Source organism: Anopheles marshallii, chromosome 3 (assembly GCF_943734725.1).
Source record: "Anopheles marshallii chromosome 3, idAnoMarsDA_429_01, whole genome shotgun sequence".
Classification (NCBI taxonomy): domain Eukaryota; kingdom Metazoa; phylum Arthropoda; class Insecta; order Diptera; family Culicidae; genus Anopheles; species Anopheles marshallii.
This window is the reverse complement of record NC_071327.1, coordinates 69,960,922-69,983,931: the sequence shown is the minus strand read 5'-3', so window position 1 is coordinate 69,983,931 and position 23,010 is coordinate 69,960,922. Positions and strand designations below refer to the sequence as shown.

At 44.4% G+C, this 23,010-nt stretch overlaps 3 protein-coding genes across 3 annotated transcripts; 1 reads left to right on the top strand and 2 right to left on the bottom strand.

Annotated features, from left to right (window-relative positions):
- Positions 1-1,953: 1,953 nt before the first annotated feature.
- LOC128712050 (uncharacterized) lies at positions 1,954-9,946 on the bottom strand. Its single transcript, XM_053806945.1, has 9 exons — positions 9,736-9,946; positions 6,952-9,643; positions 6,715-6,892; positions 6,302-6,628; positions 5,522-6,235; positions 5,101-5,340; positions 3,323-5,035; positions 2,926-3,244; positions 1,954-2,864 (listed from the first exon to the last, which is right to left on the bottom strand). The coding sequence occupies exons 1-9, from the start codon at positions 9,944-9,946 to the stop codon at positions 1,954-1,956; spliced, it is 7,305 nt and encodes a 2,434-aa protein (XP_053662920.1).
- Positions 9,947-11,024: 1,078 nt separating this feature from the next.
- Positions 11,025-11,666, top strand: LOC128712053 (V-type proton ATPase subunit G-like). The gene is made up of 3 exons (XM_053806947.1): positions 11,025-11,106; positions 11,311-11,411; positions 11,493-11,666. The coding sequence occupies exons 1-3, from the start codon at positions 11,025-11,027 to the stop codon at positions 11,664-11,666; spliced, it is 357 nt and encodes a 118-aa protein (XP_053662922.1).
- A 3,565-nt stretch (positions 11,667-15,231) lies between these two features.
- Positions 15,232-19,810, bottom strand: LOC128712051 (uncharacterized). Its single transcript, XM_053806946.1, has 7 exons — positions 19,102-19,810; positions 16,889-17,010; positions 16,591-16,751; positions 16,231-16,290; positions 15,824-15,835; positions 15,437-15,599; positions 15,232-15,348 (listed from the first exon to the last, which is right to left on the bottom strand). Exons 1-7 carry the CDS (start codon positions 19,808-19,810, stop codon positions 15,232-15,234), a joined length of 1,344 nt encoding a protein of 447 aa, XP_053662921.1.
- Positions 19,811-23,010: the final 3,200 nt, after the last annotated feature.

The window sequence follows — 23,010 nt, the reverse complement described above, 5'->3', positions numbered from 1 at the left end:
TGGACAGATAAGATATCGTTCTGCATGCCGTGGGCTTATCAAATAGAAGTACGGTATGGAAAGACTTTTGTATTCTTCCAAAGGCTTCGAATCCATGCTTGTATCAGCGATGTTTATCTATGCAACACTGACAGCAGAACCATCTGGGTCTAAGTCAAGATCTATTCTTGTATGAAATCAGAGATATCTACAGTAGAACAAGTCTTGTCTTATTTGAAACCGACCCATTTATGTCCGAGGCATTACAATACAGTAAATTCAGGTTTTACTCACCATACTTCCAAGGTTTTACAAGACTTCTGAGTAAGATCGTCTGATGATATCAACAGACCACCAAAACCAGGCTTGTTCAATTGTTGAGATTGTTATTGTACTGGCAGCTCATTTAGTTTGGACTTCCGCACATACGAGATCAGACATCTTTCTGAGCACTGTGCTATTCAACGAGGCCAAGAGGTTTTCGTGAGCTTTAGACGAGGTTACCGAAAGGATTTAAGTTATTAATTCCAGCTTCGACCGTGGTTTGGTGGTTAAGGTGAAGAAGAAGAAGAAGAAGTGAAGAAGGTCTATATCTCGGCAAGGTTGTCCAGCTTTTGGTGTCGAATACGCTTCGGCCTATAGATCGTCACCATCACACTCAGTCAATTTCCGATCCATTTCCGCTATATTAGACATCTGAAAGAACCTCCTTGCAGATTCAACTAGTTATGCTGTCAGTCTTGATTGTTAGGTCTTTGACATAGCGCTACTTCCACGCTCTGGCGCAATGTCTTCAGTGAATTCCAGGTTCCTTGAGGTTATTTTTAAGGAATTCTGTTGTTGTACGAAGCTGCTGCTATTGGAATGTATTTACTTTACTAATTGCGGAGTTGGAGCTGCAATTCTTTCACGACCTTCAGTACATTAAAAAAAAAACTTCTTCTATGATACTAATCATATTTATTTCTTCAATTTGCTTGGACTATTATAAACGAAACACGGAAGCCTCCACACTGGTGCTAGATTATTTTAGTTCTCTAATCGTCATGCAAGGAGTAGGTCACACGTATTGTTAAGAACTATGCAAGGGTCCACCATCCGGAAGAATAGTTTAGCTAATTCGTACGCGTTATGTTACTGTTGCTCCGGGCTTAAACATAATACACCAAAGCATAAATGCAGGTTCAATGGGTTTCCTTTGTTTTCAACATCACAATTCCAACCGTTTGTTACTTGTGTTTTACAATTTAAAAAAATCGAACAGCTAGTACACATAGTATATATTACAACGTTGGAAAATAGGGATTTCAGATCTTAAGCTAATTAGTACAGTAATGTTTACCTGCGTCTTTATACAGAGATTAACGTACTGTAATTATTTTTTTTTTTACCAATTAAATCCGTATTTTTTTTACAGCCGAACACATTTGCCGGATTAGCAGTGTAAAGAATTTTCCAATATATTAATTCCATATCTACCAAGACAATTCGGGTGTCGTTTTGAACAGCTACTGTGCAATCAATGACGTGTATCTGTGTGACAAGTTACAAATGTTTAACACTGCCAGCAATATGCAGCAATGGAACGTTGAAACGCATTCGCGCGGACTATTAGTATTTTCTTATTATTGCCTTAATGCCCACCGTCGAAACATTGCGAACAGTTCGTTATGAGGGTAACAAACTTTGCAGGAATGACAAGGAGTCGTATGGCTATGTGCTAGGAGTAGGCCAAATCTTGCATGTACGAAATGGTCTATCATGTGTACTGTGGAATTTAAAGCATCACTTTAAATGATCTTTACATAGGATTACGGGTTTCTACGCAGCGGTTTCGCGGAATATTGAATCCATTTTTTTCACATGCATTACTTGCACGACCGATTAGTCCGTGATAGTAGGATGTGATTTGTATTTTAATGTAATATTTTTTGTTTTGCTTGCTTGTTCATACAAGCAGCAACAAAATTAGTTTTACGAATCCTTTGACGAAGAATCGGGCAAAATTACATCATCGGGCACCATGCTGAGCAATTCTGCTTCCGAAAGCTTCGCTAACCGACTTTCGCCACCGGAACCGCTAGCCGGTTGCGTCACACTAGCAACCGATGGCATTGAGGCCGCAAGGTTGGCAAGCACGGCTTCGGAAGCGGTCAATGAAGTCATCGGATCGAACGCCGATGGCACAACATTTTGGGTCGCCACGGTAGATGGAAGCAACGTAGGCGGTATAATCCGTTCATCAATATCACCCTGACTGTTGGCGATCGGTACGGCGGAGTATGGAATCGATGCAGCAGCTTTGTACGCACCGTACAAAGCCGGTGTCGTTGGATTATACTCCTCGTCGTCGTCAGCTGGCACTTCCGACGATCGACTCATAACCGACATTGGTTCCACATTCGTTGCGCCTCCCATTCCGCTGGCAGACGGTGTCACCAAAGAACCTTCATCAACGGTATCTGCTACACCAGCAACACCTGCCGTACCACCACCACCCTTAATACTGGCCAGAATTTGCGATAAATTGGGCGGTATTGGTATTTCGTTGATCAGCGACGGTGGCAGTGCGGAATTGATTTCATCCTCCTTCAGATCCGCCATACTGATCAGTCCAACGATCTCGTTCTTTTGTTCGGCTATTTTCCTATTCAACTCATCCATTGCAAGTCGCATTCGCTCTTCGTCCGGGTCAACGTCATGCTCGGTGACACCGCCCCGTGGCACCTTGGACGTGTCGACGATAGCGGTGACATCTGCAAAGTTACTATCATCACTACCACCACCGGGTGAGTACGGTTCATCATCATCATCGTCGATCAGCATAGAGTTTATTTCCGGTGCCCGACTCGTTCCAACGGCGCTATTGCCTTCTATGGGTACAGCTGGAAATGAGTGACAATGTTAGCAACAGAAAATAGAAAATATTATGAAATGTATCTTTACCTTTTCCGGCGATCGGTGCCTTAATAATATCCATATCGATTTCCATATCCATTGGATCGTTTACCGGCGTGTCGGGCGTGTTTATTTCAGCAGATTCTACCCTAACATTCGTATCGGCACGCCCCATTGTCGTATCGAGCCTTAAATTAGCTTCCGATCCAGTCGCTTTGGGTGGCATGTTTGTATCGTTGGATGGTTCTTTAGAAGCATATTTTGTGATAACTTGCTGCATTAAAGGTGGTTTACTAGATGTTGCTGAACCAGCGCTAGGCTTTCCACCTGTGGCACCAATTGTACCTCTCGATTGATGTCGTACGGTCTGTTTAAATGTCGAAGTAAAAAGAAAAATAAGGACATAAGATTTGTTTTATGGTCACAAACATATTGAAGTACTTACCTTTGATGCGGTAGAAGCATTCGTTGCGGTTGAGGAGGATGGCCTTTTGCCACCCTTAATCTTCACCAGTATACCCAGTAGCAGGTTCGGCTTACTATCCCCTTCTATAATACCGATGCCTCTGAGCGGCTTTAAAATCATCGGTATCATCTGATCCGCCGGTAAGGGAAAGATGTAAAAATCCTTTATCGCAACCGACGGTGATTTCACCACACTGTACCGCTTGCGCGAGTGCAAGTGATTGTACAGCGTGTAGTAAGCGCTCGTTTCCGACGAATGGAACCGCACCAAACAAACCTCCTTGTTGGGACTTTTCTTTATCTGCCCAATGTATTCCCACACTATTTCGGGCTTAATGGTGCCACAAATGTTCAGATCCTCCGTGAAGTCTTTTGCCACGTCGTGAATTTCGCCGCTAACGGTGCGGATTGACATTTCAATGCTCGCCACATCAATCATATGCACACTGCCCGTCCAATGGTTCTTTTCAGCTTCTGCCTTTGCCTGATCGACAACAGCTCCACCGTTCGGATCTTCCAGCGATTGACCTTCGAACGGATAATGGGGCGGCGTTGGAATCGTTACTGTGCTGGAAGGCTCTTGGTCCTGATCAGTTTTCGAATCTTTACTCGCGTCCTCAACAGCTACTGTCGTATCATCGGCATTCTTTTCCAGCGAAGATTTTTTGTCCAACACAGCTCCATCGTTTAGGTGCTCCGTTTCTGGATTGTTAGAATCCTTGCTTTCTACCACTTTATCACTTTCTGTTACTGTTACTGGAAGTTTTGTCGCCTCTTTCGAACCTTCTACCCGCTTTTTAGACGAACCAGATGCTGCTTTACTTTGCGCTTCACTGGTTTTACCAAGCTTTCGTTCCGATTCGGACACGTCTTTAGTAGTGTTTGGATCAATCGCTTCCGTTCCCCGACTGGCAGTCGAAGTTCTTCGTTTGTCAGATGAACTTTTTGAGGCTGTTTCTTTTTCCCGTGAGCTCTTCGCTTCATGTTTCGAACGTTCCTTACTGCGCTCACGTCCTTTATGATGGCGATCACGATCCCGTTCACGCTCCCGGTCACGCTCTCGGTCACGATCGCGATCCCTATCACGATCACGATCCCTGCTCGAATGTCCTTCATGACTGCGATCACGGCTGCGCTTCCGTTTGTGTTTCGAACGGCTACGGTCACGCGAACGATCACGCTCATGCTTTCGGTCCCGGCTACGGCTGCGACTACTACGACGAGATTCCTTTTTCCGCGATGAAGAAGATGATGAACCAGCACCACCGGAACCGTGACTGTCCAGCTTTCCACCACCGAGTGCCGTTACGCTACTGCTGCTCGAGATCGAACCACTACCGCCGTACATTCCCGTGTACGACTTCCCGTACACACCGTAGTCGTAATCCTTCGAACGATGCGAACCGTCCGGGAAGGCAGTCGATGAATCGTCCAGCTCGCTCGTACTGCTAACGGCGGAATTGTTTAGCAGCAGAACCACATCCTCAACCGGTGCGGACGGATCCAGCTGGACACGATCGTCCGTTTTACTTTCGATCACCTCTTCACCCTTGTGCGTCTTCAGCACATAATTCTTCGCACAGGCTAGCAAATCTAGTTCCGATTTCTTTATCATTTCTAGCTGGTGTTTAGCTTCCTTTTCGCGCCATTGTGCCAATTCCTGGCTCGCCAACTCATCAGCAGTCATACGAACCTGATCGAGGGAATGAAAAAAAAAGGTTTGAAATAGGAACGAACATATTGTTAGCGCAAAATTACCAATTGCTTTGGTTCTATCAGCTTTTCCGATATCTTCTGGAACAGCGATAAATTCTTGCGATCCTTTATGTTGAACACCAACGATCTGTACTTGGCACGATACTTCATTCCGGTGTCCTTGTTGAAGAGAACAAACATTTGATGCTCTGTGTCTTCTACAAAACGATCGATCTCTTCTTCAGTGAGCCGGTTAAATGTGCTATCTTCTTGCATCTCCGCGGTACGTTGCATCAGATGTTCCTGGTGAAAGAAATGTTAATAATTGATTATTATAATTATGATATTAAACATAGTGATGTAATCATAACAAAGTATGTAATTAGTAATTAAATCTTACTAGAGAGACTTTATCAAAGAAGAGTTTTTATCTCTTAAATTTAAAGTGTTTTAAATTTACATGCTAAATGAATAGCATACTTACCTTTAATGTTTTTTTCACAGTCACACGAATGTTTTCTCCACCGGCTGTGGTGGATGATTTTGAACTTCGGAACTGTTTCGATGGTTCGGACGAGAGAGACGATGACGGTGCAGGACTTTGAGTTGGCTTTTTTTGTTTGCTAATGCTCGTAGATAATACCGGCGCTGCGGGTGTCGTCGTCGGTGTGCCATGATTACTGTTGCCCATTCCCACATTCATCTTCTGTTGATTTGCCGGACTAGATACACCTCTCGCCGTAGGTGTAATAGCTCCCTTGACAAGCAGAGTGTGGGAAAACGAGGTGGCAACAGACCGCGAAACTTTATGCACCATTTGCTTGCTGGTTGTGGTAATAATTTTGGGTGAATTTTGTGATTTTGAAGCTGTCGTCGCGGCAGCTGGTGGGGTTGCAGTCGATATGACTATCTTTTGCTGTTCGTTAAATTTAAGCTGGGTTTGAATTTTGCCCGATTGCCCACTGACTCCGCTGGTCGATGTAGTGACGACATTCGCCGCTTTCTTTTCGGCAGCTTCCTTTTCCAGCTGCTGCTTTCGCATTGCTGCCTGCTTTTTAAGGATAATGGTACCCTGCGGGGAAGTGGGTGGAACGACTTCAAATGTAGGATGTGCTTGCAGCCAACTTTTAAGGTTTTCTAACGATGGCGCATTTTTCCCTGTTAAACAACGGCCAGTTTTGCGTTCCATAACAATCACCTGAAATTTCGAATACCAATGGTAAATGACTTTTGGCTAAATGGGATATATAAACACAGTTCTCACCATCTGAGTGTCGTTCGATAGATCAGTAGCCGCAGCAGCCGCCACTGAGACGGATGCAGATGCTACGTTTGGACGATCCTTCGACTTTTCTACTTTAGATGCGGGCAGAGAGTTTGCGACGGTATTCGAAGCATGCTTACGAATGCACTCGTCGCTACAGTAAATCGAGCTAGGCTTAGCTTGTTTACTGCAAACGACACAATTGCCTTCGGTCGTCACCTCCGACGACACGGTTGTGCCCTGCTGTACAGCTTTCGGAGATGACGCACCCGGATCAGTAGCTCCCGTGTCACCGGCCTTTGCCCAAAATGCCATCAATTTTGGTTGCTAAAGAGATAGAGAGAGAGAAAACAAGAAAATGTTACCAATAAGATGACGAAATTAAACACAGAAACAATAGAGGAGACAATTACCTGTCGATCTTGTTTCTTCTTTAGACAGTTAGGGCACGTCCATTCGATGCCGTCCTGTTCCATCTGTTGACCCATCGCTTTCGTTATGTTGACACATTTGCCGTGGAACCAATCTTCACACGAATCGCAACATATCATAAAGCGATTGTTGTGCGGTTGTCTACATATACACCAAAGCCTGCAAGATGGAACATTTTTAGAATTAAAGTTCTACTTTATACGCTACTCCTTTCTTACCGATCCGGATCGTCTTCCGAGTTCCAGCTTTCGTCTGATTCGTAATCATCATCTTGCGCTACCGACTCGATTGCAACTGCCACGTGCGTTGAGCTGGCTCGTTTTACGCGAGTATTATCGACTGACTGACGAACTTTGCTAATTCGTTTAGCTTTCGATGCTTCATCTACTGAATGCTGCTGATCGACTTGATCGTTCGAACCATCTGTGACGATCATTCCGGCCGGTGTCACAGGTCGTGAAGAGGTTGGTGTGGTTGCAACCTTTACAGACGGACGTCTCGAGGGTTTGGGTGTTTCCGGTGTTGCCACAAACGGTATTGCTTCCGAACCACCCGCAACAGTGGCCGGTGACTGATCGATGGATTTGCGTACCGTCGTCATCGGTGTACTGGGATCGCTAACCAGGGCTCGCCGCTTCGAAGCGCGTGTTGTAGGTGCTTCTATTGGTGGCAGCGTAATCAAGCGCCCATCACTACGACGAATTTGGATCGCATCCTTTCGAGGTCCTGGTTGGTCTGCCGTACCGATGGGTTGTTGATGGACCGGTTCGGATGAATTCAATACCATTGACGCATCGGTAGTAATGTTCTGCATCGGAACCATCGGGAAAGCGATGGGTGAAGCCTCCTGTATCATCGATTGTCCCGGCAACAAGTTCGTTACATTGTCCCCTCCCATAGGAATAACCGGAGGCGCTAGTAATCCTTCCGTACCTATAACACCAAGCACCTGCTTATCGAGTATTTCTTGCAGTTCCTTATTTTTCGCCAATTCTGCTACATGTTCCAGCAGTTCTTCCGGTAGCGCATCATCGTTACTGTTCAGTGCCTCAAGGATGCTGGTGTCGGGCAGGAGATCCACCACAGGTTGAATCGGTTTGGCTTCGGGGAGCAATGGAGTTAGAATTGCGCCAGTGGCTTCGATCGACCCGGCCGATGTTTGTTCCAACATTTTAACGATGTTTGGTATTTCTATAGGCTGCTGATGCTGTATTTGCGAGGAACTGCTCGACTTTGATAGTGGCAGACTAGGTACCGATTGACGCAAATCTTCCTGTACGAACGCATCGATTAGATCCAATCGTTGCTCGGTATTGGGCAGTGGATGAGCAGTAGTTGTGGGCGATTGTAATGGCGAAGCTGTTGGTGGCTTCTGTTCGGTAGGCTTTGTCAGAACCTGCATTTTTACGGAACTAGGTTGACCAGTAGTGGTGATCAATGGAGACCCAGTATTTACGTTATTGCCCACCGAAGTGATCGTAGGCGTTGGAGTTTTGCCAGAATTTACTTTCTTAATTATATCCGGGGTGGAAAAGAGTGCTGACATATCGCTGAACAGCGCGGCGTCGTGCGGGTTGGTCTTGGGTTTCTTTTCCTTTTTAGGAACCACAACACTAGAAGTCAATACAGCTGGTGTCGTCGTAACGGCGGATGTTGAAGGTTGTTTCGGTTGGCTTGAGTCTGGTTTGGTTTGTAATTTTCCAGCGATCGAGCCTGGTAACAGTTGCCTGCTGGTAACACCGGTCGGTGTCGATGATCCGGACGAGGATGAGCCCGAATGAAGCTTCACAATGTCCTTCTTCGCTGATGTTATTTTGACGATTTGTTCCGCCTTTCCAAGTAGGGTCTTTTGGGGTAACGTCTTTGCTACAGTTGGTGTGGTAGATTTGACGATCACTTTACCATGCTTATGCTTATCTGTTTCCTTTGCGTTCGAGGCCTCGGCGTTATCTTTCGTGTCCGATTTTCTATACGGTGCTCGTTGCGATGTCTTCGGAGACACTTTGTTTTTTAGCAGTTGCTTTCGTTTCTTGATCGTCGTACGTCCGGTGACGCTAAAATCGGCATCCATCTCGTCATCGTCCTCCGAGAAGGAAGTCTCCTCTTCCGAGTAATCCGAATCGAAATCGTCATCTTCGTCGTCATCTTCATCGTCAATTTCTCTAGCTGATTTCGCAACAGGCTTACCAGGTTTGGCTACCTTTTTCGGCTCCGACGATAAACCACCGGTACTGGTCGCCGGTTTTCTCAGCTTGTTTGATGCGATTGAAGCTGCACCACCGGATGCCGCTTGCGGAACCGTTTTGTTTACCTTCACATTGATTCCTTTGCGTACATCGGCAAATTTTCCAACGTTGAAGGTGCTATCCGATTTGGACTTGTTCGTGGTAGATTCCTCCGAAGAATCAACATCGTCCAACAGCGTTCTAGGGGGCAGCTTTTGCGTTGGTGATGAAAGCGGAGTGTAGCAATGATCGTTCGATACGATTTGCTTCAGATATTCGATGTCCACCGCAACGCGGCGCAGTGGATGTTCGTACCCGGTTAGGCTGAGAACTTGAGCAGCAAAGTTGGACGCCTCGCTCGGAGGATAGTAAGCCTCGACCGTCAGGCTTACATGCTTCGGATCATCGTCATCTTCCAGCAGCATCGTACCGGTGCTTTTCTTACCGGGTGGACGACCTCGGCGCGTCGTTATGCCGGCGACACTGGACGTAGCGGAACTGGTGCCGGCAACGGAATTACTGTCCTCGTTTGAATCTTCATTGGAGCTGGCAGCATCGGCATCGGCGTCTAATTTTTGCTTCTCTTCCTTCAGAAGTCGTTGCTCTTCTTCGATTTCCTCCTCGATGCTTGGCGTTGGTGAAGAAATGCGAACCACGCTGACCGATGTGTCGTTCGTTTCGTTAGCTAAAAAATGAAATGAAGAATGAATTAGTTAAAGAAAAAACAACAACAAATAAAGGTTAAGCTTACAACTGAACACGAAGCACAACAATTACCTAGTAGACTCTGGAGAGTAGCCTGATCCACAGAAACCGAGCCATCCTTATTGACCACAATGACCAGGTTGGAATCGAGTTTAAGTTCTTCGTGCACCAGGACTTTGCTTAAGCCACTGTCCTTGACGCCAATAGTACCGCTTGCACCGGCATCGCTTCCGAATCCATCGCGACTAGAAGAGTCGTACACTTTGAACACTGAACTTGACATTACTTAATCCCTCGGGCTGTTCTTGAGAGCATTCTTCCTTCCCGGACCCGCTCTCGTTCACAAACTAAATGCAATTGCGAGAAAAGATGCGTAAAGTAAGTTAAAAACGACACAATTCCACAGCACATGTTAACCATTGGTTCATATGCTCCGTATGTTGTTGGTCGCTCAAAGTGCCCGCCCAAAATTGACCAAACGATGCCAGAGAATGCACATTGCACAAGCTCACAGAATAACTATTTAGCTGTTAGCGACCACTAACTTCCATCTTCATTTTATTACATTTCACTGTATAGTTGAGTATTATTTCACTGCGTTGCTTCTATTGCACCGAGCTAATTAATGCTTTGAGAATCGAGCACAAAACAACATCAGAATGTGCGCCTCGTTCGACCCGACGCCATGTTTTTTTCTCGCTCGCACACCATCCCACCGAAGCGACCAAAACACACACACGCATGGACTTTGTCTGTGATTATTTGGGTAATGGAACCAAAAAAAACCCCGTTCAACTGATTGGGTATTCAACCAGTTTTCATTCAAGTTTTGCACTGGCAAGATTTCATTGCGAAAAGATGTACAAAACTCGCTAGCGTACCGTCGCAATAAATTGAGATGCAATCTTTTCGCCTAGCTGAGTGTGAAGAAGAGGTTGGACCACGAGCTTCATTTCGAAACGTCATATGGGCTACGAAGTTGACAGCTAGGCTTGGTGGGCGAGTGTGAAACGATTGCCCTAAAATAAATTATCCGAAAAATTTCAGCTTGACTTGGTACGAAGGAACCATGTTGAAACTATCACTTAAGTAGAAGGAAAATAAATGAATAATTTGTGTTACTATTTCAATTAATAAATTCGATTGTTTGTGCTCTACAATATGGCGGCATGTAACCCTGCTGAGCTAACCTGGTTGTGTTTGTGGGCTTCACCAAGTTTTGACATTTGCTATCTACGATAAGTCATTTTGTGTGTCGCAGAAAAAAAAGCTGATCGTTCCATTGCGTGGAATTCCGTGCAAATTAATATTCTACTCATTGGATTCGTACGCATCACACGGACGGCTGTGCATCGAACAAAATGGCTAGCCAAACGCAGGGAATTCAGCAATTGTTGGCCGCCGAAAAGCGCGCAGCAGAAAAAGTAGGCGAAGCAAGAAAACGTAAGTCTGTTTTTTTTTTGTATTGGTTTTGCTCTCGTCCCCTCGTAGCACGAAAAATCGATAGTACAAGCGAATTGCCAATAGTGCGACCACCCATCTCTCGTTATGGCCTTGCCCACCGTCCAACAAGACGGGATGCATTTGTGTGTATTTCCCCATTGAATAATTAACTCAACAAGCAAAAACAACGTATCTTAATTGTAGGAAAGCAACGGCGCTTGAAACAGGCGAAGGAAGAGGCACAGGATGAGATCGAACGATATCGTCAGGAACGCGAGAGGCAGTTTAAAGAGTTCGAGGCGAAGGTATGTTTATGGTGGCCACTGTTGCTAGATGAACGCTAATGCATGTGTCTCGTATTCGGTCCATTCCACCCCTATTTACAGCACATGGGAAGTCGCGAGGGTGTGGCGGCCAAGATCGATGCCGATACGGCCAGCAAGATCGTCGAGATGAATCGTTCCATTTCGGTCAATAAGGCAGCGCTGCTCAGCGAAATCCTCACGCTTGTGTACGACATAAAGCCGACGGTGCATAAAAACTTCCAATACACCAAGTAAGGGGGGCCACACGTCTATAAGATGCGGTGAACAAACGATTATCCTAGTGTATAGGTGAGTGCGCTGGTAGGAGGCCACCGAAAGAGCACACAGAAAAACAGCAGATACCTAGGGATCGAAATAATAGTCAGCTAACAACAAACACAAAACGCCATTAGAATCTATCGATGTCGCGTCGCCGTCTAATATGACATTTTAGTGGAAGCTGTACATAATTGTTTAACGCTGTTCTTCTTTCGCCTGAACAGCAGTGCGGAGTTGGTGAAAAACTCATCCTTGCTGCCTTCAGGTTTCGTTTGTTCTCCGCAAATCTGTTTTTTTTTGCATGTGTATCTGTCGTATCCATTTTTTTTTTCGCGAGCGCGTTGCGATCGTAGGATCTCTTCCCCGTGTTGCCTTCTCCGGTACTGAGGGGCAAGGAATATTTTAATATACAATTTGTTGGCAACATGCCAGCTATGCTTGTGTGCGTTCCTTCTCCGTATAAAAAAAATCGAATCAGCGTAGATAATAGTTGGGTCGTTGAGTGGCTGGTTGATCACCCAAATACAACCAGCGATCAGAACCCTCTTCGCGTCTCATTCCAAATCTCTTTCAATCGGTGTAGTATCTTGTTGTTCCCATGCCATCATTAGATGAATTACTATCGAAAACAAAAAAAAAATCATGACAATATTATCGAAGAGGAGAACCCTAGCGATTATTGTGCAGGAAGATCATTAGGTCGTTTTCTGCTTAGGTCGTCGCCGGAAGCTTCATTAGTGCGATCGATAGAACCGGAGCGTTACGTTGGGTTTATAATACCGGATGAAGTGGTTCGATAAAGACATTGTTACGCTCTTATAGCACTACTTCACTTACCGCACAAACGATTCTTTTGTTGCTTTATCGTTGCTTTTTTCTGTTTTATTTTGTGTTTATCCCCCGTAGTGTTTCGGGTCTCGCAATACTTGTTATGAACCCTCTCCTCCCTATACATGTAGTTCGCGCGTGGCCGGTACAGTAAAGTACACTATAGTCCCCACCATCTTCCCCCCAAACTTCTTAAACGCAAACAAAACAAGTATCCTATCGTTACAGTGTACCCACGGAACGTTATCTCATAATTCGAAATTGTAAAGAATCCAATATGCTCTACATGGAATATATAGTTATGATGAATGCGGTTGAACAACATTTTGCTTCACTGTTTATTTTTAGCGCGTCGATATACCGAAAGAATTATCCGAAATATTTTTGTAAAAGCACGTTAAGCACGCAAAGGCATTTTCGCAATGAGATCATTTAGAATTTGAGACAAACTTCCAGAATTGTAAGAATGGCAAAGACCAATCACTGATATGAAGTGATGGCAAGTTGAAAAGCTTCCTCAATGACTTTTGGGTCTGGGATAAAAAGGTTGGTATGCCTGTTACGTCGCAAGATCTCGCTAGATTTGATCATCCAAGATTGTATGCTGATAACATAGACATCCTTGTACGAATACCTACATACGCTTCTGAGACATGGACATGGAGAGTAACCTTAGATGGATTCGAGCCGAGCCAATAACCCTGTCACAGTTGAGCACGTCGCATGGACATTGCCTGGTCACCAATCTTTTTCGTGTCTGAATTGTAGCCCAGGTTGTTGTCCGAGATCGAGAGCGTCTCCGTCGACTGATTCTCAGTTTACCAGGCGGCAAGCCTTTGGATCACGGCTAAGGCTTGTAGGAAATAAGATCCTTTGTCTACGGAGGGGTTGAGATCGTCCATCTAATCGTTAAAGTCTCGCGTGTCTATATTTTCTCAAGGGATCATGCAAAACACGGTATTTAAAACCGACTGGAGCGAGAATGATCAGACTAGTAGATGATCGTATGAATATCACCAAGTACCAACGAGAAGTGTTTTGTTTTTAAATGCTCTTTATTTTCCGTAGCTCATCCACATTTGACAAAAAGGAACCTATCAAAATTACACCTATCTTCCGTAACACCTTGCATGGTCACGTTAACTACCCAAAGATCATAATATTCGTTACGCTGAAGGAAGGTTACCACATATTAGGTTCAGTGTCAGAGGAGTGTGTTTGAAGCAGAGACAAAAACCTGAGCGTCCTTGACCATTCATTCATCGATTTATACACCAAAATGAGGACTGTTTTTGTGAAAGGCTGTAGATATACACTCACGGTCTTTATTTGGACTTAAAAGTATGTTATAATTTGCTCAAAGTTTAATAAGTACGAACGAAGGGGAGGGCAGGGTCTATAAATACTCTTCTTTGCGTCCGATTTCTGGCGGAAATATGCTATTCTCTGGCCGCGGGAAACACAGCGACATTGCTACCAAAATCATGCTGCGGTCTAGTTTGTATGCGGCCCGTTCGTTTGTGATTCATAAAAAGTGTGTCTGTGGCTAAACGTACGAGAATCTATATGAATGCGTACCTCTATGCTGTAATGGTAATGAACCTTGCACTACACGAGAGTACCTACTACACGGTTGTACTTGGGCAAATGAAAAAAAAAAAACACTTAACTCGGTTTGGGTATATGTTACTATGAATTTAGGCACCATTTAGAGTTTGTCTATTAGAGTACACGGTTTGCGGCGTCTCCCTGCATTACTGTCCTTTCCGTGTCAAGAAGTAGTACACATTTCCTAGCTAACATCACCGCCCAACACAACTATCAGGAATATCATTTTTTTAGTGTTATAGATGCTACATCGATCGATAATTCTTCTATCGTGCAAAGAAAAGAAAATGTTAAATAAAGTCGGCATGTACGTGGCAATTTGTAAACTTGTAGGAATATTTATTCTTTCTATAGATAGATAGCACCTGTAGTATACGACTGGCTGAGGGAGGGCGCATTTTTTCTTGAGGCGGCAAATAATTATGTACCATTTTTGAAAGCTTGTATATCCGACAAAAACCAAACGCACACACACACAACATTTACTTGAGCCTTAGTAGCCAAACAACACTTACTTAGGTTCGCTTTGTGTAATAAAGAGAGTGCGACTTTTGCTATTTATTATTAGTTATCTGTTAACCGCGGCGCAAGATGTTGTTTTTGCATCCATTCCTGATTATCATTACAGTGCGATACAAGAATCTATGTGTGTGTGTGTGTGTTGTTAACAAAATGCCGCTTTTTAGCATATGTGTTCATTTCATTCCTTTTTGCAGTTGTGTTCCTGTTGTCCAATAACAGTACCCCAAAGTGTGACTTAAGCATTAAATATGATAACTTTTTTTGCAAAACGAGCTGATGTATCGACTTTTGCATAAAAAAAAACTTCCAGCAGTTTCGGGTTCACCGTATCTTTTCCTTCTTTCCTTCTAAGATTCTTAAATTGTTCATTGCGCAATGGTCGATTGAACCGTGCTGAAGCCGTATGAAAGAGAAGTAATACAAAAAAACAATCCGTTCCTAAGGATACACAACAGCTTAGTCTTCTACCCCGGGAAAGAGCTCTGTTTGTTGGATGGACGATGATCCTCCTTTCTGCCGTTGATCGTTCTGCAAGAAGCCAACACATACACATCATCTTCGCCGCTGTATGCCATGCAAACTTTTACGGGATGGGCTTCTCCTCTGGGATGGCGGTTGGCGTTGTCACGGAACTGCGACGTTCGTCATTCTGAATATCAGACAAGCTCTGCACCGAGCTGGAGCGCGATGAAACCTTCGACTGCAAAGGGGGTAGCAGGAGTAGTTGGCGTTTGGTTTTTAGTACAAAGAAACCTCTTTCTTTGCGCGATCGTTTTACAGCTACCTACCCGAACATTTTCGTACGCCGATCCGACACGTTCCTCAAACGACCGGAATGAATCGGACTGCTTCATCTCCGTCAACTTTTGGGTCATCTTACCCGCAATGCCACCGATCACAGATGTTGTCTTACCGGCTGTCGTTTTGAGCGCACTTTCCGTCTTTTGATAGCTGGCGTGTCGATGCAAAAGGAAATAAGGCAAACATTTATCAGTTAGATGCTTCACCGAACAAAAGAAAGATCACTTTAAACTATTTTCACTAGGTTTTACTTTGCTAACTATGTGTGCAACAGCTAACAAAACAGTGCAAGATTAACAGATTTAACTTAGCAGTGGTTAGTGAACTAGTAAAGAAAACAGGCATATTAGTGTAAGTACGAAACAGTAACTTACCCTCTCGATATCCTATTTTTTACATGCAAGCGAAAGAGAGAAAAATGGAAGCTTATTGACCACACAATTTAAGCTACACGTGTACTTATACTTCAGTCAAATTTCAATGAATGAATGGTGATTTCTGTTTTAAAATTATCAAGAAGATCTTTAGCATTTGCAATAATAAACGACAGGCGAAAAAACGAGGAACAAAACTAAATAACATTTAATTTAAACCAACTGTCTTTAAACGTTTACATAAACTACCCAAACATTGGTAGCAACATCGAGGCGAACGGGTGTTTGTTAGCGGACTGTACGGACTGTTTGTTAGTGCGTAAAATACACATATTATTTTGCGTAGGGAAAATTTGGGACCACACAGCGCTGTATACGTACAGAGTGTAGAGTTTGGCTTTACTTACATCGGCGCACTTGTAACCACGTTCGTTATTTCTCCCACCTTCGTTTCGACGCTTTGATAACTTAAATGCAAACAAAGAACAACAACAAAAAAATACCGTTGAAATAAACGATAAACAGAACAAAACAGTATCGGCAACATAAAAACAGTTGTACTTTTAACAAAGAATATCCTAATATCGATAAGAAAATTTTTCGGTTGCGAAATAAACGTGATTATAATTGGAGTGTAAATAACACTAGCAAGACATGCAGTGTTTAGAAATGTCAAGATTAAGTGCCAAATATAAGTCTTCCCTTCGATTCAGGTTCGTAATTCACGTTATCGTTCGCTGTTCTACCGTAGCACAGCAATTACTTACACGTTGCTTTCTTTGACGTTCTTAAATCCTTGGCTAACGTCGTCCGTGATCTCCTTCCACACGGTTATTCCAAGCTTGCGTTTCAGCTCGCTGGCATGGCGCATTTTTGACTGTAGCACCGTCCGCAATGTTGTTATCTCCTCTTCAACACGGGCCAGTTCCTTTTCGGTGGAAGCAAAAAAAAAAGGAAAATTATTATCGTTATTTTGAGGTAGTTCCTCTTAACGTAAAGCCATGGATCGCGGCGATAGTGATCTTATTTTTAAAGGATTATCGACAGAAGACTGCCACCACCTACCTGACTCCATTCTTCGCGCTGCGCTGTTTGCTCCTCTGCTGATAGGCCGGAAAATTCGTTCGCTATTTCGGCAGAGCTGATCGATCCAACCGGAGATGCATCGGACAATTTGCCAGAATTGTCTGTAATGGGAAGAAGAAAAAAAACAAACCCCAAATTAGATTGCTTTGAACATGTGTTGGATGTGTTGCAATATTATTTATTAATTGGTAAATAATGCCATTATTTCTGAAGAAACATAGTTCATAGATAACATAGAAACATAGATTTACAAAACGAGCATTTATATATATCTTTGAATATTTCATATCTAAAATAAATGTCTTCTTCTTGTTCTTCTTGGCGTAACGATCTTCTATAGATCATGCCTGCCATTTCTGGCAAACTGGACTTATTTTACCTAGTAGCCGGATAGTCACTTCCTTACTACGGGGAATTGCTGCAGATGGGATTTTGAACCGGTCCTGTCGTGTGAAGACCATCGCGGCTACCAATACACCACGGGGCCGCCTAACAAATGTCCGTGAACAAATGTCCAATCCAGTATATTCAGCACGTGTAAACTTCTTTCAGCTTTACACTGTTTAGCATTATTTCGCAGTGAAGAGAAGCCACAGAAAAATTGTTTAACCGTGACGCGTTGAAAAGGCTCTTTCACCATTCCATTTTTGCACATTGTCACCGTACTTGAAGTTGTTCCCTTGCAGTGAAGTTTCACCAAACTTCTGCCCTTTTTTATATTCTTTTCCTTTCGTCTTTCCAATGTGTTTTTGTTTAATTGCTTCATTAAAATCTGAGCTTCGCACCTATTTGTGCCTTGTGGGGCTTTGGAGAAAGCGTGCAAAAGCCCACAAAGTTTTGTTACTTTAAATGTGTAACTTCAGCAAGGTTTTCGTAACTGTTGGAAATAATAATTATACATATAACACTGTATCACCTTGTAATAGGAAAGAAGAGCTCTTATACTTAATAATGAGTTTTTGATACAAAAGTTAATAGAATAATGTTTATGGTACAGGTCAATTCGTATAGACAATATTACAGAAACGCACAAATGAAGATCATTTTGTTTCCCATTGGCATTGTTTTTTTTTATATTTACATAAATCCACGCCACGCAAACTACACACGCAACAGCTTGGCAAAACTCAATGGCCTTGAGAGAGAAGTGAAAGAACTCTTAATCGGCCGAAGGAATTGCATTCACATCGCCATACTACAGCGAGTTCGGGCGATTTCCTATTGGTACATTTTGTGTACCAGGAATCTGTTTCACGTCGTAACCAAATTTGCAGCGAGGCATTGGCTGCATTGCCTTTTCGCGCTAACTACCCGGAGGAGCTGGTGTTTATGACCGGCGCACTAGCAAAAGCGATTAGCTTTTCCTTTTTTGTTTGTCGCTTGCTGATCCAGCTGTAATGTGGATGTGGAGGGGAGGGAGGCCCCAAAGAAAGCCATTTCCGACCACTAGGTGGCTAATGACACGTGCATGAAACTGTAGACGACGTGATTGTGACGCGATCGTCTATAAAAATGTCGAGCAGGTTATTCGGATCGTGTCTGTTTGCGTCATGCCCTATTTCATTCTACCACAACAAGAAGAGTACAATAAATTTATGAGTTCGTTTATGATAAGGGAATAAATATGTCACGCATGCTTACATCAGGAACTCCAACATTGTTACTACCACTTTTACACTAGCTGTGTGTGTGTGTGTGTCTGTTTGTGTTTAATGGAACACATTCTAACCTTTTCTTGTCGATGAATTACAAATTCCAAGGACATGATTATTCGCCTAATAAGTGACATAAAAACGAACCATAAGAGATAAGAACGACAAAAATACCACAAATTACCACAATACCTCAAAACTAAGTCGTTCAATACATTAAGCTTTTGAGAGCACGCAATGATCGCTCTATAATGATGCAAAAGCACCTCACAGTAACATAAATTAATGGACAACAAGAATGAGTTCCGCCATTAGCTAACCTATACGCAATACAACGTACACCACCCTCCCCCCCCAGCGCAATTTTGATGTATGACGCGATCGTTGATGTACTCCACGTTGTCGACAGCAAAAGTTTCCACCCTTGAAAGGTTTCACCGTCGTGGGCTCAACACACAACGTTCTTGCGGCGTCGCCTTCCTGCAGGGACCTATTTTATGCAACCGGTCCCACAGTCTCACACCATCCCTCCAGCCTTACCTGGTGCACTCCCAATGTTGAGGAAGCTTTTGTAGTTATCACCGCTCGAGATACGGGCCAGATATGGCTTCGAGAAGTCGATGAACGTGACGCGTACGTCCCGAATTTTGCGCCGATTGAAAAGTGCCCGGATCCGCCGGTTGGTGGCACCGCTGCCGAGCAGCAATCTGCTGGCCAGCATGTTGCGCACCACACCGCCACTGCCCGACCGCAACGGGCTGGGTGGCGTATCATCTTTGCCGACCGGTTCGAAACAAATGCCAACGCCCAACCGCTCGCTAGGATCGCGGGCGGGTGATCTGCCGACGGACGGCTGCTCGCTTGTATCACCTTCGTCCGAGGACAGTGGTGGATTGAACTCCGTCTCCACCGTCTGCAGCTCGACTTCCGCTGTTGGATCGATATCCTCATCGTCGGAGGGAACTCCAAGGATTTGGTCGAGCGTTAGCGAGCGGAGATAGCGTTCCGTTTCGTCGGACCAGTGTTGCTCCTCGTGTCCGATCAGTCCGTCGTCTTCGTCGATGTCGTACACCTCGTCCAGCGAGGGCGTAAAGCAGTTCGGATCCAGCTTCGGTATGTACGGATCCTCGATGTACTCGAGGCTCGGCAGATCGTCCTCGCCGACGCGCATCTTGCTGGTCAGTTCCTGCTGCTGGTGCTGGTGCCCGCTAGCTGCCGACGGCTGCGCTTGTTCACCGGATTCACCCATTCAACGTCTCTCAATTCAATGCTAGACTTCACTTCACTGTTCAGAAATTGGCGCTAAACCAAGCCCCGTCTGCACTCGGTGCGGTAAATCATCGTGTGTACACCGGCGGGTAGATTCCCTAAATGAAAAGGGAGATCTGAAACTGTACGAAACGGTGCGTAATGGTGAAATAATCGTGCTGTGTGTGCCGCGTAATAGCTGCACCAAACATCATGTCCGACAGCGATTCTTTCGCTCGTTGCTCGCACGCCCCTCCGCTAACGCTGGTCTTTTCTTTTTTTTTAGCGCTACAATTTAACACTGGTTTGCTACACCCCAACCGTAAGTGATCGGGCATTGCAAAGACCTTTTGAAGGTAGCAAACAAAGCATCAACCGGTGGCAGTTTGAAGCAGTGAGGCACACTCGCGAATAACGAACTCCGGCGAAGCTTGAAGTGTGGTTTTTACGTTCGAGACAATCACACGCCACGCGAACGCGATCGACGACGTAATCTTCAGGCTACACGGCCTGTAACTAGGCGTTTAATGAACTTTATCAAACGTCAAAGTCCATCACATCCATCTTCCATCCACCGACAGGTACCACAAACTCCACTCGATAAACGCGGAGTTACATCTCTATTGCTTTACAATTGTTCAGTTCCATCATGTGGTCGGTGTTGTTCTTTTTCTTTGGGAAGGGAATTTCTTCACCGTCTTGTCTATTTATTCGTCTATTTTCTTGAGGCTTTCGTGTAACGGGTTTCGATCGAGTGCTGTAAGTGAGCCTCTGCCACAAGAAGCAAAAACGGGAGCGTTGTTTTGAGCAGCCTCCTGTGTCTGCTAGATAATGGGGCTCAGCGGAAATCGTGTGGCCACTTCACTAGGTCAACTGTAACAAGTGTGTGCGTGTGTGTGAAGAGAATGTCATTAGGCTGATGTTAAAAATGGAGCCCCCGGGGGAGGGTTCCACATACCTGCACGTATCAACAACATCCACCTTAGCTTCTTCATCGTATTGATTTCATTTCTGTAGTGTTTTATTCATCACGGACACATCACGGCATATTCATGCTCTACTGACCTCGGACCTCCCGCCTTCGGGGGGAGGGCGAGGGGGGAAGTTATAAAAATAAAATCACTTTAACGATTGGTTCACGCACTCTCGGATCCCGGTGGTGGTGTCACGTAACCGTCAAAAACGCTTTTCCCAAATTTGATATTCATAATTATTGACATTCGATTGGGGCACTCCCTCTGAGGGAAAATTGGAACCTATTTGCCCCAATCACGACAATTCTTCACCTAAATATATACATATTTTCCGTTACTTCTTCCGTTCGATTACGGGAGGGGGGGGCAATTTGTATTGACCAAACACACACCGACTGGCTGGTTGACGGGTGGTGCTTTTTAAAAGCACCCGCGCGGCCGCACCATATTCCACTCCAAAAACATTTGCTACCGAAATTTTCTGCCTCGAAAGCGCCACTTTTTGGCACACTTTTTCGTTCCTTTCCATGAAGCGGTAAAATGGCTTCTTCAACGCACAAAGCAAAACATAACACACACAACAACAACAAAAAAAAAGTAAACCAGTTCCGAACCAGCTTTACCACCACGCGAGCGAAGCTTTTCCGCAACGAGAACACCGTGCGCGGAACGGGGCAACCGCGCACACACAGATTGCGATGATGAATGTGGCGTCCGCTAGCGTCAAAGAGCGTTTGGGAACTGAAAGCAAACCCTCCAATCTCCCCGGTGCCGGTACGGAGCGTGCCACATCGAACGCATGAGAAAATGGTCCGACTGGAGGGAAAACGCACGTTCATAACGGATCGGTTGTACGCGGCAAAAAGCTCTCCAGCTCTCCGTACTGTTTCGCTTGCTCCACATTGGCGCTTGCCCGAAAGTGCCGGGGGGGCAAAAAATGATGATCACGTTCGCGATCGCACCGGGAGCAAACAGCTCTTTCGCTCTCTCTCTCTCTCTCTCTCTCTCGGTACTGCACCGTGCTGAACACAAACGGCACGGAAAAGTTCCTTCTAGTGTAATTGAGCTATGTGTACTGCAAAGTCCACAACATCAAATGGCGACATATTAATGCGGCGGCTTGTAGGAAGCGAAGCAATTCGAAAGATCGGGGATGACTTTTTCCCCTCTCCCTCTCTTCGATGCGGTTTGTTGGTTAGCTCAAGTTACCGAAAGTCTAAGGTCGAACTGCAGTTAAGTTACCACTTTTCCCAAGCTTGCAAACACAAAAAGGTTCCAAGGGTTCGTGTGATCACGTTTTTGGTGTAGGTGACTTCCTCAGCAGTACGGCATTTGCGCGTTGTTTGAGCAGATTTAGTTTTAGTGAAGTGGAAAATTACCTTAACTGAAGAATACCAGCATTTGATTGTACTCAATAACCAGACCAGGTTAAATATGGTAAATCGGCAATAATAAAGTTAGGATAGTTGAAGACTATTTGGGGAGATGAAATTTGGAACCAATACTTTTTGTTTAGTGTTGTGCTTAATGAATCTTTTGAGAAGAGTATCTGAATGATGAGCGAATCATCGTTTGAAGTGTACATTAAGCATCAGTGAGTAGTCATTCACATCAGGAAGATAAACTTGACCGCCTCTCAGGGTTCCACAAGAAAAATAAACCGTACGTTACAAAACTCTCCTTGCATACTTTTTTTATTCAATATTCAATAAGGCCGTATTGCTGTCTCCTTGCATACTGAATGATCGCGAAATAAAGCACCTCAATCAGACTGGGGGACGACTAATTAAAATTGGGTATTGACCCACGAAGCATTGAATGCGTCTCATTGTAAGTCTCATAGGAAGTGGTACTATAATTTTTATTTTACCATCTTAGGCTCGTGTTATAGCAAACCTAGGCTTAATTATTTATTTGAGCTTCTCCTGAGGAGATTATGCGTCCACTTCTACTATTCGTAAAATAGCAGTATTTAAAATTTGTCCTTAGTCTTTCTCTGTGTATCATAATGTAGAATGCAAAGCCTATTTTAAAAATTCTTTAGATTTTCCTTCCCATCGTATATTTATTGTACGGGCTATGCTGAACTTCTTAAGCGGATAGTACCATATGGTTAAGCTGGAAGGAACATTTATGCCACATCTATACTTAGCGAGGTAACCCGACACCAAACTCAACCTGCCAGAGGTATTTTAAAGCTTGTGGACATTACCAGTCACATTGCCGT

Bases quoted from the DNA above. Each gene is read 5' to 3' on its own strand.
- LOC128712050 (XM_053806945.1), bottom strand. From the start codon at position 9,946: ATGTCAAGTTCAGTGTTCAAAGTGTACGACTCTTCTAGTCGCGATGGA. The intron at 6,629-6,714 runs GTAATTGTCTCC...CTATCTCTTTAG, and splicing joins AGAAGAAACAAGATCGACAG to CAACCAAAATTGATGGCATT. The intron at 5,036-5,100 runs GTAATTTTGCGC...TCCCTCGATCAG, and splicing joins TGATAGAACCAAAGCAATTG to GTTCGTATGACTGCTGATGA.
- LOC128712053 (XM_053806947.1), top strand. From the start codon at position 11,025: ATGGCTAGCCAAACGCAGGGAATTCAGCAATTGTTGGCCGCCGAAAAG. The intron at 11,107-11,310 runs GTAAGTCTGTTT...TCTTAATTGTAG, and splicing joins AGTAGGCGAAGCAAGAAAAC to GAAAGCAACGGCGCTTGAAA. The intron at 11,412-11,492 runs GTATGTTTATGG...CCCTATTTACAG, and splicing joins TTAAAGAGTTCGAGGCGAAG to CACATGGGAAGTCGCGAGGG.
- LOC128712051 (XM_053806946.1), bottom strand. From the start codon at position 19,810: ATGGGTGAATCCGGTGAACAAGCGCAGCCGTCGGCAGCTAGCGGGCAC. The intron at 17,011-19,101 runs GTAAGGCTGGAG...TTCCCATTACAG, and splicing joins CAACATTGGGAGTGCACCAG to ACAATTCTGGCAAATTGTCC. The intron at 15,349-15,436 runs GTAGGTAGCTGT...CCCCCTTTGCAG, and splicing joins CGGCGTACGAAAATGTTCGG to TCGAAGGTTTCATCGCGCTC.